This window comes from Diospyros lotus, chromosome 3 (genome assembly GCF_014633365.1).
Source record: "Diospyros lotus cultivar Yz01 chromosome 3, ASM1463336v1, whole genome shotgun sequence".
Lineage (NCBI taxonomy): Eukaryota > Viridiplantae > Streptophyta > Magnoliopsida > Ericales > Ebenaceae > Diospyros > Diospyros lotus.
This window is the reverse complement of record NC_068340.1, coordinates 5,512,147-5,526,005: the sequence shown is the minus strand read 5'-3', so window position 1 is coordinate 5,526,005 and position 13,859 is coordinate 5,512,147. Positions and strand designations below refer to the sequence as shown.

The following is a 13,859-nucleotide window of genomic DNA, read 5'->3' as shown; positions in this document are numbered from 1 at the left end:
TAATAGTAGTTACACTTGGGGCGTTTGCTCCGAGTATCACCACGATCTCCTCCTTGTTCTCCACGACGTTGAACTTGTGAAGCCATGACTGAATTATCACTTGTGGAAGAGGCAAGCACTGTAGGAACAGAGGAAACCCGAAGAAGATGGGAATACACTTTATCCATCGTAGGGACAGTGGGACTGGTAAGGATCTGGTCACAAACAAGAGCAATCTTTGGACCAATAACAGCTAGGGTACGAATCATGAAGAACTTATCTCTCTGAGCAAGATCCTTTGCAATAGTCTTACCATTAGGTAAAAGAGAGTTATATTCTGCCTTAATAAAAGTCATTCGACCAAGAAAATTGGGAAGAGTCAAACCTTGCTATCTTAAATTAATCGGTTTAGATACCACTGAATACAGGCGTTGGATGTCATTTGTATAGAAAGCCTTGGCCTGAGTCCACAACTCACAATAAGTGGTATAGTTGGTATAGATTGGGTGAAGAGAGGGATCAATCGATTGCCATAGGAGATTGCATAACAGAGCATCAGCTTTTATCCATTTAGTTTTGTCTGTGGTCACATCCTCAGACTTAGTAGTCAAATGATCCTTTAAACCTTGACCCATACACTACAATTCAACAGCCTTGGACCAGGAGATATAATTGGAACTGCCCATTAACTTCTCAGTAGCGATGGTTGGAGAAGGAGATAGGATACTGGAGGAGTCGGATTTACTAGTACCAGCCATGTTGGATCAAAATATCGGAGACAAAATGAGGTTAAAATAAGCCAAAGCTGGATGATCTAAAACAACATAGAAAACGGAGCAGCAGAGGCTCGCTAGAGCACCAACGGGCGGCGACGGACAACGGCTGGCGGCGCCGGAAGGCAACAAAACCACTGAGATCGGGATGGACTGAGGAAGACAAGTCTAACAGTGGTGACGACGTCACGATCGAAGCACCGAGGAAGGAGATCAGAGCTAAAACATCCCAACATGTAGTTTTTGATGGGTGAAGCGTGGCGGCGGTAACAACGGTAAGGCTCCGGGGGTGGGTCGATCTGAAGCTGGCGGACGCAACGGCGGCGGTGGCATGAGCAATCAGTGGGCGGAAAGGAGGCTGACGGTTCAGATCTGCATGAGATCTGAAACTAGATTAGAGATACTGATGTTAGAGCAAGATCTGAGGTTGGCGAGGAAAGAGATGGCTGGATCCGAAGGCTGATGGCTAGATCTGAGCTGTGGCTGTCGGATCTAAGCAAGGCACGACTGGATCTGAGCAGTGGCGATCGGATCTAGGTGATGGCATTAACGGGTGACAACGACGACATCGGTGGGCGGCTGTGTTAGAGTATTTCGGAGCACTCCCTTTGATTCTCTCAACTCAAATAGCTCACTATCACACTTAAGAACACACCAATATTTGAAACACACAAAAACAGATAACAAAACACAGCAAGAAACACATAGATTTATCCTGGTTCGGTCTTTGAAACAAGACCTACATCTAGACTGCTTAGCACCTCTTCAATTCACTATCTTGAAACATCCATAGGATGATTACAACGAGAACTTGAATCCCCTCGCTCATATGCACTGAAAGCTAATAGGATCCTAGAGAATACAAGTTATCCCCAGCCACTCTCTATCTCTCGCACTCAATCTCGAATACAAGACAGAAAACCGGAAAACTATCCTTTCCAGAAATAGGCGCACTAAGCTCTGCCCTACTTCTATCCCACGACCCCTATTTATAAGATATAGGGGTGAGGGTTACGAGGCAATAACTAACTGCCCCACTGACTGAAACAAACTAACTTGGTTAGTTGCCCCTTCTAGAAACATACCTTCTAGAAGATAAGTTTAATTCTAACTCTAAAACAGAAAATATTCATGAAGCAATACAACGATATTGATTACATTTATTCTAATCTAATACAAATGACACAACAGGCAGTGGCGACAGCAATGGCCGAATTTGGGTGATGGCAGCTGGAGACGGTGCGGATCTAAGTGGATGCTGCTGGATCTGGGTGAACGAGATGGCTGCAGTGGCGGCCAGATCTGGGTGCTGCTGTGGCGCTGAAGCAGGAGATGGCACGGCCGGTGAAACGGATGATGCTTCGGGAGATGTCACTAGAGGTGGATAGATCTAGGGTTTGGATTTGAATGGTGGCCCTGATACCATGTGAAGCTTAGAAAGAGGGAAAAATCTATTCTGTATATATTTCTTACTAACTAATAGATTGTATACCTATATACATACAAAATACTAAATGGGTCATGACATAAGCGTAGGTCATGACATAAGCGTAAGGCTAACCCTAGGAGAAATATACACACACACAACAATATACAACTCAACACGTCATTGATACACTATAGTCACAAGTCACGACTTTAGGCCTCTGATGGGTGTTATTAAGATCACATTTAGCCATCTTAGTGAACCTAACAAATTTCCCAACACTTGATAAAATCTCATTTCTCACTAGTGCATAGAGTGAGCTTAATCTCTCCATGATTTAAATTGATCTAAAACCCATTAAAATATGTGTAAATCATTAATTTTAACTCTTCATAATGTGGTTGATATTTGATAAAATCTCATCCTCACTCAAGTGCATGAAGTGAGCTTAATCCATTCACCATTTTAATTGATCTAAAGTCCATTAAAATATATGTAAATCATTGATTTTAACTCTTCATAATGTGTCTGACATCACTCAAAATAGTGAATTTAATCCAATTTGCAAAGTCCTTGAAATAGGCTTCAAATTTCAGCTCAGCAGATTTCGCATGAAATAGTCGATCTTGTAGTTGACTATGGCTTTCATTGTTGATTAACATTGCATTCTGTGTAGCTGTAGTCAATTATGATTCACCTATGCATCACTCCAGTGTACTTCAGCCTCCATAATTGACCCTTAGTCAACTACACCCTTGATAGGCTATCTCGCAAACATTTTTTTTGCCATAGTCAAACCATAGTTGACTATAGCTCACCTAAGGCCTCCACAGACTTCAGCTGATCCTTAAAGTCAACTGCTTGCTCACATAGCCTTCTACAAGGCTGATGTTAACCTCCTAGTCGACTGCTGAAGCTCCAACTACCAAGCCTCTTTTTGGAAATTTTCCATTAGGTTTTTTCACTTGTGTAATTATGTTCCACCAACCCAATTATCCACTAATAATACACATAATTAAACATCCATTCTTAGCGGTTACATTATGGACTGTTATGCAAAATGCCAGATTGAACTTGATAATGCTTCTTTTGTTGAAAGACGAGTCCCTAGCGGTGCTTTATATGTTTCATTAACTGCATATGGATTTTCCTATGTTTGCTTCAAAAGTAGAAAAAAGAAAAAGGAAACATACCAGAAATGTAAAAGATAAACCCTAGGGCATAGAAGATTAGAGATCGAGGCTAGAGAGAGAACGAGATAGGTGCTGAAGTTTTATTCTCAGAATGAATTAACAGCCTTACTGAATACCTTACATAAGCTGTAAATATATACAGCTTTATAACCGAAACAAAGAGCTACGGCCTCAAACACAAACTAACGCAACAGCAATATAAAACCGAATGAAAACAGAAACAAACATAACAAAATGCTATCTGAATGTCACATTCTCTTCAACAAAAGACAATGCCAATTTTTGTGATTATGAATTATCAACTTGAAATCAATTCATTGTTGGCAAGATTGTCCTGTTATCTAATCTGAAAACTGGATTTCCTATTGAAAAGATGAAAAATCCATATGAAACTTGGACTGCTTGAGGAAGTATATTGTTCTGCTTGATCTGTCATTGAAAAAGTATAAAAGAATGAAGCTACACAAATATTATACGTGCTCATTTTGTGTCATTCGAGTTTGTTTTAAAGGTAATATATATATATATATATATTTCCATTCTTGTTTTAGAAAATAAGGCATGTTTTAATTTGTATCGTGAATGGGCTTTTAAATCTCATTTTATAGTTCAGTATCCTTAAGTTGTTTTAAGGGCCTGAGGCTTTTAGAATTCTTATTAGATGCAAATATGGAGGTTATTCTTTTCTGAATTTGCTTCAAAGAATATTCTTATTCTTGTACCATTTCTGCTACTTCTGATTGCTTATAGGTGAATCTGAATCCAGGTAGTTGGCATCATGTGACGTCTGATAATCACAGGATCGCTATAAAGGTAATAATTGAGATTGCAAATTGCCTTCTTCTATTTTGCACCTTTTTAGCTGGTTTTTGGTTTGATTATGACCTAGATTAAATATAACATCAAATATGAAAAAAAAAAGAAGAAAAAATGAGTTTATTGTAAGTTGGAAGATTGATGTCTTATAGCCATTTGCATGAAAGTGGCATTGAGCAACTTTGGAATAACTACGCATATTTATCTTTCAAATTATAAACATTTCTATAAAGGTGCCATAATGTGTCAGAAACCCATGTGAAATATTGACCCTCATCTGATACAGGCAAATATATGTCTAGCTCGTCCAAACTTGTCCTAGTACTTTTACTGTTGAACATTGCGTGGACAGTTATATACGTGCTCATCATGGTTTCATGCCTTTCTGTCACTTCAACAAATTAGAATCACATTATAAAGTTAAAAAAGAAGTTTAAGGATCAATCATCGTATAAAATTAATCTAGATTTATATTTATTAGTCCCCAACCTAAATATCTTTTTAATTTTCAGAATTTTGAATTTCAAAATTTTGTTTGATGTTTCCAAGATATATATTATGAAATTTTAATCACTTATTTCCTATCAATGTGTTGTGAAAACAGTCTCTTTGCAAAACAAGAGCAAGGCTCATACAAAAACAACCCTCCCCAGACCCTTGCTTGCAAAGGGAGCTTTTTGCACTAGGGACACCCTTTCATGTACCATTGTGTTCATGTCCTATGTTTGTATCTGTGCTTCTTAGAATTTATCAGGTGTTTTGGTTAGGAAAGACAGATGTTAAATATTAGGAGATCTGGGCAGCACGCACAAGTGGTAGCCTGTGTGCTGTTTCACCGCATCAACTGCCTCAGTCGAATTTTCTGTCAAATAGCTCATAGAAAAGCCTTCCAGCTTTGTGCATGCATGCTACTTTTATTTAGCATCCTCAATTAATTTAAAAACAGCACTAAGTTGTATGTCAGTCTTGAATGTCTACTTCCACTGAGCTCCATCTTCCTGAGCTAACAGAGTTGTCATAAAAACTTTCCTACCGTGTAAAGTACCCCTGAGCTCAATCTTCCTGAGTCAAGACTGAGTTGTCATAAAAACTTTCCTACTTTGTAAGGTGAACCTAAGTAAGTCTCTTGATCCATCTAGAAAACTTATCATAGTATAATAATGCAATTCAGTTAAATTGAATTTTCTTATCATGCTTTAACCTTTGTCCACTAGAAATTATGTGAACATTTCATCTTCATTAAGAATTCATCAGATAATGCTCATCTATATGCAAATTCACTGCAAAAACTAAGATTGAATCCTGCTATAAATGTTCAACATTGATGTCATATCTCAATTTTCATGGTTGTTTCAAGGTTCTGCAATTTCCTGTTTCAGAAAGTGAGCTTCTTCTAAGGCTTTTTCAAATACTGTTGAGTGACTCACCTTTGGATGATTAAACATGAAACAGAAAACCTTTGATTTTCTTCCTTGTAAATCACTAACTAGCAATGCCCTTTGTGAAGGCCACAGGTGGTGGAGCTTACAAGTTTGCTGACCTATTCAAAGAGAAGCTTGGTGTTAGCCTTGACAAGGTAGATGAAATGGATTGTCTTGTGGCTGGAGCAAATTTTCTTCTTAAGGTGCGTTCCTTATATACTTTTTATGTATGCTCACAATAGTTTTTGCTATTTCAAGGGGATTGGATTTCATGAGATATTTAGAATAGGATTATGAAAAGTATAATTGGTTTTGGAAATACTTTCCAAACTGAAGGTATTCAAAAAGAGCTCTGCAGAAGTAAGGATTTAGTACAAGTTAAAAAAATAAAAAGGAATGAGATCCTCTGAAGTTTGAAATGGTGCTGATTGGAGACAAGAAGTGGAAGTAGTCAAAATTGTTGCACCACGCAATTTAGAAATTTGTTTATCGGAGGGAAAATATTTTGAGTGTGTGCTAATAGGATGGGAGGGAAATGAAAAATGGGCTGGGAACTGAGGAATGCTTTTACAAAATGGTCATTGTGGATGTTAACAAGGATATGGTTTTATGTATGGAACAAGGTGTAACTTGGAAAAAGGAATCAAAAAGCACAGACAATATGAATTCGTATGATTGGACATAATAAGTTGAGACTAAGGTTCATTGAGCTGAGTTATTTATGCTGAGCTCTCAAATTTAGTCTGTAAGTACTTGTCAATTTACTTACTTACTTATTACAATGCATCTTTAATTATAAACTAATATTGGCGGTGTTGGCACCCCGCTGGGGGGGGGGGGGGGGGGGGGGGGGGGTGTTGTAGAGTTTCATGAACAATTATTGAGAATGAGATGTCAAATAGACGATGAACATATTATGGTTTCAAAAGGTGATGCTAACTTATTTATGCTTGAAGTTCTAGAAAGTTGTTCTATGTGTGATTTTGGTTGTGGGGATATGCAATTTGGGTAAAACAACTTTAGCTTGGAAGCCTTACAGCTCTACTGTGCCTGTGTTTTGTCTTAAAGGTCTACACCACTCAAAAGTTTCTTCTGAGGATTTTAGAACTTTAGGCTCACCACTGAGATGTTGGAGAAGATGAAAAGAAGAAGATTTGGACTTTGGAGTCGCATTCATGGGAATTTTTAGAAGGATGCCTCTACTTGTTCGTTTATGATGTACAAAATGCAAAAGCTTGGATAGGCTCGAGGGAGTCTTCCTTGACAACGAGAACCAATAACAACAACAATCACAATCCTTAATCCTATTAGGTTAGGTTAGCTACATGAATTCTAAACCTCTAGCTATCTTGATCTCTGGCCATAACTTCTATAATGCCATTATATGCTATGCCATTTTTAAGAGTTTCCCACCAAGTTTTGTTGGTCCTCCTCTTCTCCTTTGCTATAAACTTCCTTCACTTGTCTCGCAGGTTGTTTATTAGCCTTCTTCTCATATTTCTAAACTCTCTTAATCACGTCTCCCATATCTTATCTTCAATAGGCACCACTTTGACATTATTATGTATAATCTTGTTTTTTATTTTGTATTTTCTTTTATGACCCCATATCCACCATATTTAGGACCACTCACATCAAAGTAGTAGTTGAGCATTTTGCTGAGAGAACTGAAAACTTGGACATGATTACCACAACTATAATGGAGTTGATAATGAAACAAGTCATTGCTCTCTAAGTTAGGAGAAATTGGCAAGTGAAGTGATATGAACATAACATACCTTGTATTGCCATCTTTAGTTTTTATTGGGAAGATTAATGTCTAGAGACATCTTGATTATTGGCCCAAGGTGCAAATGGATGCTTGACAGCATGTCAGTGATGATAGCTCATATCCCACAAATATTAGGTTTAAGTTTCAACAATTGCTCATGATTTTGGATCATGTTTTCCTTATCGTGGTTTGTTTCTAGAAGACTATTGAGGGAGGGAAACTTTGGGGATGTGGATTGCAAAGGGTTGTGTACAACAAAACAATGAAGCATTGGAGGAGGTGCCCCTGAAAATGAATGAGTTAACTGATAGCAATTTGATTCAAACACACACAAGTGCCTAGAGCAACATATGACATGTTTAGTCCATAATGTTCTATGAGATCTTGCAATAAAAACATCTATGAAACCTATGTAACGATATTTGAGGGAATTGTGTAAAGCAAGTAGTGGGATCACCAGTGTGAGAAAAAGATGCTATGTATAGGTGAAGTGGCTTGCTGTGTTGCTTGGAATTGGAGGAATTGAACTCTCCCTCTTAATTGAGATGGTCACTAAAGAGGATCCACTAGGGGTGATGGCATCCTGACTCTCTAAATTACAAATGACAATTTGAGTTGTATTAGTTACTCGAGGTGGGTGGCCATGCAGGCTATAGCTAGTATCCCGGGTGCAACCTACATGATTGCAATACTGGGGCCAAGGATGAGCACGTCCATCACCACGACATCCACCTATGTTATCTCCATAACTAGGATGGGATCTGGTCTGAGCAATAGCAAAAGCAGAATGGCCTCTAGGGAAAGAATCACCATGATTACCAAAAAGAGGAAGAAGCTACAAGTAATTTGGAGATACCTACGTCAAAGGTGGAAGAGAGGCACTTCCCAATTTATGTGTTTTGGTAGGCTAAAGTTTTGGTTGAATCCCATGGAGGTGCAAAATAGTAAACATCCCCTTTATGCTTGTTCCTTTTTCACACCTTCATCAAAAGACATAAGTTCATTAAAGTTGGTGATCAAGGTCTATCCGACACTCTTACATGCCTCCAATACATATCAGACACATTCACGTGGTATGCCCAATACTTTTTTAAATTTTTTTTAAAGGATATTGGAGGGGACACGTGTGTGTCCCCAATGCAGACACTTTGAAGATTAAAAAGTAAGGGGTTTTCTTTTTGAATCTTCAGTTTTTCTACTTGGTAATTGCATGATTCTTTTTTGTTTCCATATTTTAATTGCATAACTGTTCAGTTTTCATACCCTTCACGCTTCCATTGTCTAGCTCATTAAATATCGACTAGATTGTGAGGGACAAAGATGATTGGATATGAGTTGATTGTTAATTAGATTACAGTTATTCATTTGGAATTTTGGCTTATGAATTTTAAACACATATTTATGAGTTTGGAAAACAATTTTGATCCTTTATTATGCCATTAAAAATATTAAAAACTATTTTATTAATTAACATATCTTAACTGTGTCATGTCCTACTTTTTTGAAAAATATCGTGTTCCCTCATCCTATGTCCCCATGTCTGTGTCCATGTTTCATAGGTAGTCATGTCTAACTCATTTTGTCACAGGTGTGCAACAATTACATCATAGATACAAGTTATTTCACTTGTATATAGCTTGCAGGCACGATTCTACATGCACAAAGAGGTTGAAAAATAGGCATCAAACTTGGCTCAATGGTCTGCCACATCAAACATATCAATTGCATAACCACTTTCCACCAATTAGGTTGATTGCCCACAAGAATCTTTGCAACAGTTTCCACTAAGTGATCCTCAAGTCTGTGACCAAGGAACCAGATTTCCATAGCTGAAGACTAATCAGAATAATTTTTCCCATTTAGTTTCCCAATTGTGATAATTAGCCTAGAAAAATGAGGGATAGCGACCATTATTGATGAGGTCGTGACTGTTGTTGAAGCTCGATCTGGGATGTCATTGGTTGTGGATGACATTGTAATTTTAGATTGAAGGTTGCTCTAACCACATAGAAGAGAATAGAGCATAGATCTGATGGAGAGAAGAACAACAAACCAAGAACCCGAACTACAACGAAGAACCAGAAAAAACAAAACGAGCCCTTAGAGAAATGTGGATTTGAGTAATTGAGAAACCCAATCGAATGTGAGATCTAGAGAATCGAATGCAAGGGAGCCACAACCAGATATCATGCTCGCAAGAGAGTCGCACACAACTAGATCTGAAGGATTGCAGCTATTGAATTGTTCACTACAATTTGATCTAAAAACTCAAGTTATTAGATAGAGGGTTAATTTTAGTTTTTTATTATTATTTTACTCTCAACATGCCCCCTCACTTATGGCCAAGCTTCACTGTTAATTGGTCTAACCACGTGCAACTATTTTAAATATTGAGTTAGCAATGAGGTTTGAAGTTAGGACCTTTATCTATTTTGATACCATACTAAATTATTAACCACCATTTGATTTAGAAGTTTAAGCTATTAGATAGAGGGTTAACTTTATCTTTTATGCTATTATTTTAGTCTCAACAAGAGCCACACATGCAAGAGTCTCATCAAATCTTGAGGATATGAATGAGAGTTGCAATCAGATCTCACGCAAGAGAGTCGCTGGATCTGAGGGAAATGAACATAGTTTGAGGGAAAACTTGATGCATCACTGGAATTGGGAAGAAGGCACTCAAATAAATTCTATGCAGTTGGTTTGTGACGATCAGGCAAAGGGAACTGTTGAATCTAGGACCGATTATCACACAAGAAACCCCACTCTCTCACAGCCAAATCTCACCCGATAAGAACGGAAATAGAGTAACAGATGTTAAGAGTAAAAAAAAAATAATAGCAGAAAGAAAAGAGGTAAGAACTTATCCTAGTTCAGGCATAAAATGCCCTACTTCCAGATTGCCGATGCTTGACAGAATCCACTAGAAAGCAATAGGATACAACACTCCCTCTCACACACTCTTTGGCTATGAACAATAGCCCTTCCTCCCGAGAATTCAAGGACTGAGCGAAGCTTTCTCTTAATTCTCTCCAGAGACCGTGCAAGACAACAAGAAAGAAGGACTAAATGAATGCCCTAATCGAGAACCTATCCGCCTCTATTTATAAGATATAGAGGCGGTTACAACAAGGACTAAAAATGCAAATAAAGAAATAACAGGGACCGGTACTAACTTTTAAGAGTTAGTTATCGTTACATTACATATTTTAAACTCATAAAATATAAAATACAAGATTATTCCTACCTACAATTTAAATGCCCACTACCGAGAATTGAATGCTTAACTAATGCAAATTCTAACAATTTTCTCCACCATTTGCATAGTTGAGCCTTATGTTAGAATTATTAGTATATATTATAATTATTATATGCGTGTTTTATTTGTAATTAGATTAAACCCATAGGTTTAAGGCCCATTATGCTTATTATAAATAACAAGCTGAGAGATGCTAGTCTCTTAGGGTTTTTTTCTCTACTAATTATTTTCTCACATGATATCAGAGCCACCGGCGAGACAAAAACCCTAGCCGTCGCTGTGTATTGTTTTCTAGTGACTTTCAAACCCTAACCATCACTGCCCATACCGAAACCCCATTGTCTGGCCACAACCTCCCCACACCGCCACCACCCTAGGGTTCGTCACCACCAGATCGGCCGACCGCCAAAGAATCGTTGCCGCTGGACTAGCCACGCGCCTCCACGTGTTGCCGCCATGCGCTACGTCCGTCTCCACACGCCGATGCGTGACAGTGCGTCCACTGGTCTTCTTTCTCCAGATTCTCCAAATCTGACCACCAACGACCCCTAAAGCTACTTCTGGTGTCAAAGTCCTCACCATGTCTGACTTCAGTGATGCGGTTTCTGTCGGTGCTACTCCTGCTTCGGTTTTTGCCGTTGCCCCTGCTGCCTCTCAATCCTTTGTTGTCTCCAATCTTGGGACAACCAATATTACCACTGTCAAGTTGATAGGGTCTGCCAATTATCTCTCATGGGCAGCCTTTGTCAAAATGTGGTTCAAAGGGCAAGGTCAAGCATATCATCTTACCATAAAGGCTGAAAGTGTGCCAGAAGCTAATTGGGCAAGATGGGAACAAGCTGATGCCCAGTTATGTAGCCTCCTATGGCAGTCTATTGATCCATCCATCATACAGCTCTTTCGCCCCTTTAAAACTTGTGTTAATGTGTGGAAGGAAGCTAAAGAGTGTTATACAAACGACATCCAACATTTGTTCACTGTGGTCTCTAATATCAAGAATCACAAGCAGGAGTCGTCCATGGAATCTTATCTGGGGCAGGTTCAGGCTCTCATGCAAGAATTTGATGCTCTTCTTCCTTTTACTATGACTCGCACCGAACAGATTTCTCAATGAGAGAATTTTTTTATGGTTATTGCTCTCTCCAGTTTGAAACTAGAGTTTAATGCCATCAAATATCAAATCTTGACCAGCTCCGTTAGCCCTACCATGAAGGACTCTTTCAAAAGGTTGTTGAATATGACAGGTGCACATGGTATGTCTTCTTCTTTTCATGTTGTTCCTGCAGCCGAATCTTCAGCTCTTGTACTTCAGGCTTCCACCGTTGGAGGAAGTAGAGGACGTAATAATAATCGCTCATGTCTACAGTTGGGGAGCTGGAAGAAACATGGTCGACCAGCTGCTCCACCTACATCATCTACCAATGCAACTCATGTATTTCAGAGCAATCCTATTCTTGCTTAATCTCCACCAGGTTCACAATTGGTACCTATGTCTGCAGCTGAGTATGATGCCTTCCTAAAGTTTCAAGCCACCCAGCAATCTCATCCTGGTAATCCCGTTGCTTATGTTTCTCAAGGTTCATTTGTTAGTCCTTGGATTATAAATTATAGCTCCACTGATCATTTGTGTGGTAATGAACTTCTTCTCTCCTCACTTACCTATTCTGATAATTTACCTATTGTTACCTTGGCTGATGGTACCAAAATTGCAATTAAAGGGATCAGCCAAATCACACCAACCTCTTCTTTCTCATTAAATTTTGTTTTATATGTTCCTGATAGTCCTTTTAATTTGATTTTAGTTAGTCAACTCACCAAAACCCTTAACTGTTATGTTCTCTTTACTCCTACCTTTGTTTGTGTTTAGGACCAGGGTACGGGGCGGACGATTGGGGTCGGGCGTGAGTCACAGGGTCACTATCATCTTGCTATGCCTAGTTCACTGATAGCTTGCACTAGTGTTGCTTCCCCAGATCTTCTCCATTATCGTCTCGGTCATCTCATTCTCTCCAAACTGAAGAAATTAGTTCATAGTTTGTCGTCATTGTCCATGTTTAATTGTGAGTCGTGTCAGCATGGTAAACACGCTCGTCATTCTTTTTCTCGTCGAGTCAATAATAGGCCTGAGACTCCTTTTTCCCTTGTGCACTCTGATGTATGGGGGCCTAGTCGCGTTAATTCTACTCTTGGTTTTTCATATTTCGTTACTTTCATTGATGACTTTTCTCGTTGCACTTGGTTGTTTTTTATGAAGAGTCGGTCTAAGTTGTTTGCTATTTTTCAAACATTTACTATTGAAATAAAAACACAGTTTGGAGTTTCTATACGTACTTTACGTAGTGATAATGCCCCTGAGTATTTTTCTTCTCCATTTACTACCTTTATGACTGCTAATGGCATCCTGCATCAATCTTCTTGTCCTTACACACCTCAACAAAATGGTGTTGTTGAGTGTAAGAATCGCCATCTTATTAAGATTGCACGGACGCTCCTTTTACATGCCAATCTTCCCCCAAAATTTTGAAGTGATGCTGTTCTAACTGCATGTTATCTAATCAATCGCATGCCATCTTCAACGTTACAGGAGCAAATTCCTCATTCCCTACACAACCACTTTATTCTGTTCCTTTTCGTGTTTTTGGATGTATCTATTTTGTGCATTCTTTTTCACCTGGATAGGATAAGCTTGCTACAAAATCTCTCAAGTGTATCTTCCTCGGCTATTCCCAGTTGCAAAAAGGCTATAAGTGTTACTCTCCTAAGCTGAATTGCTATTTTTTGTCTGCTGATGTCACATTTTTTTAACATCAGTCCTTTTTTTCAGTTGCTCAGCCTGATTCACAATGTCTTTACCAGGTTTTGCTTGTTCCTTTTTCTTTTCTTCCGCTGTCGTCCTCGAGTCCGTCTGTCTCCTCTATGGCGCCTACCCTACCGTTTTTCGGTCCACCTACCACGGCTCCTCCACTTCTTACATATCACCGTCGTCCTCATCCCACTACTGGCGCCAGCATTCCTCTAGCCCAAGACTCTCCTGACTCGCTCTCCCCGCCTGTGGTCCCTCCTGCCCTGGATCCTGAGCCCGACAATCTCCCTGTTGCTCTTCGCAAAGGTACACGGCCTACTCGTAATCCCCATCCTATTTATAACTTTTTATGCTATGATCATTTGTCTCCTTCTTATAGTGCATTTGTTTCGAGTTTTTCCTCTGTTTCTTTTCC

General features: G+C 39.0%; 1 protein-coding gene across 3 annotated transcripts in view; it reads left to right on the top strand.

Annotated features, from left to right (window-relative positions):
- LOC127797245 (pantothenate kinase 1) overlaps positions 1–13,859 on the top strand; it is a 69,568-nt gene that overhangs the window by 19,523 nt on the left and 36,186 nt on the right. For all 3 annotated transcript variants that reach the window (XM_052329964.1, XM_052329963.1, XM_052329965.1), the window contains 2 exons: positions 4,138–4,184; positions 5,695–5,811. In XM_052329964.1, the coding sequence (XP_052185924.1) occupies positions 4,138–4,184; positions 5,695–5,811 (164 nt within the window). The remainder of the gene's footprint in view (positions 1–4,137; positions 4,185–5,694; positions 5,812–13,859) is intronic.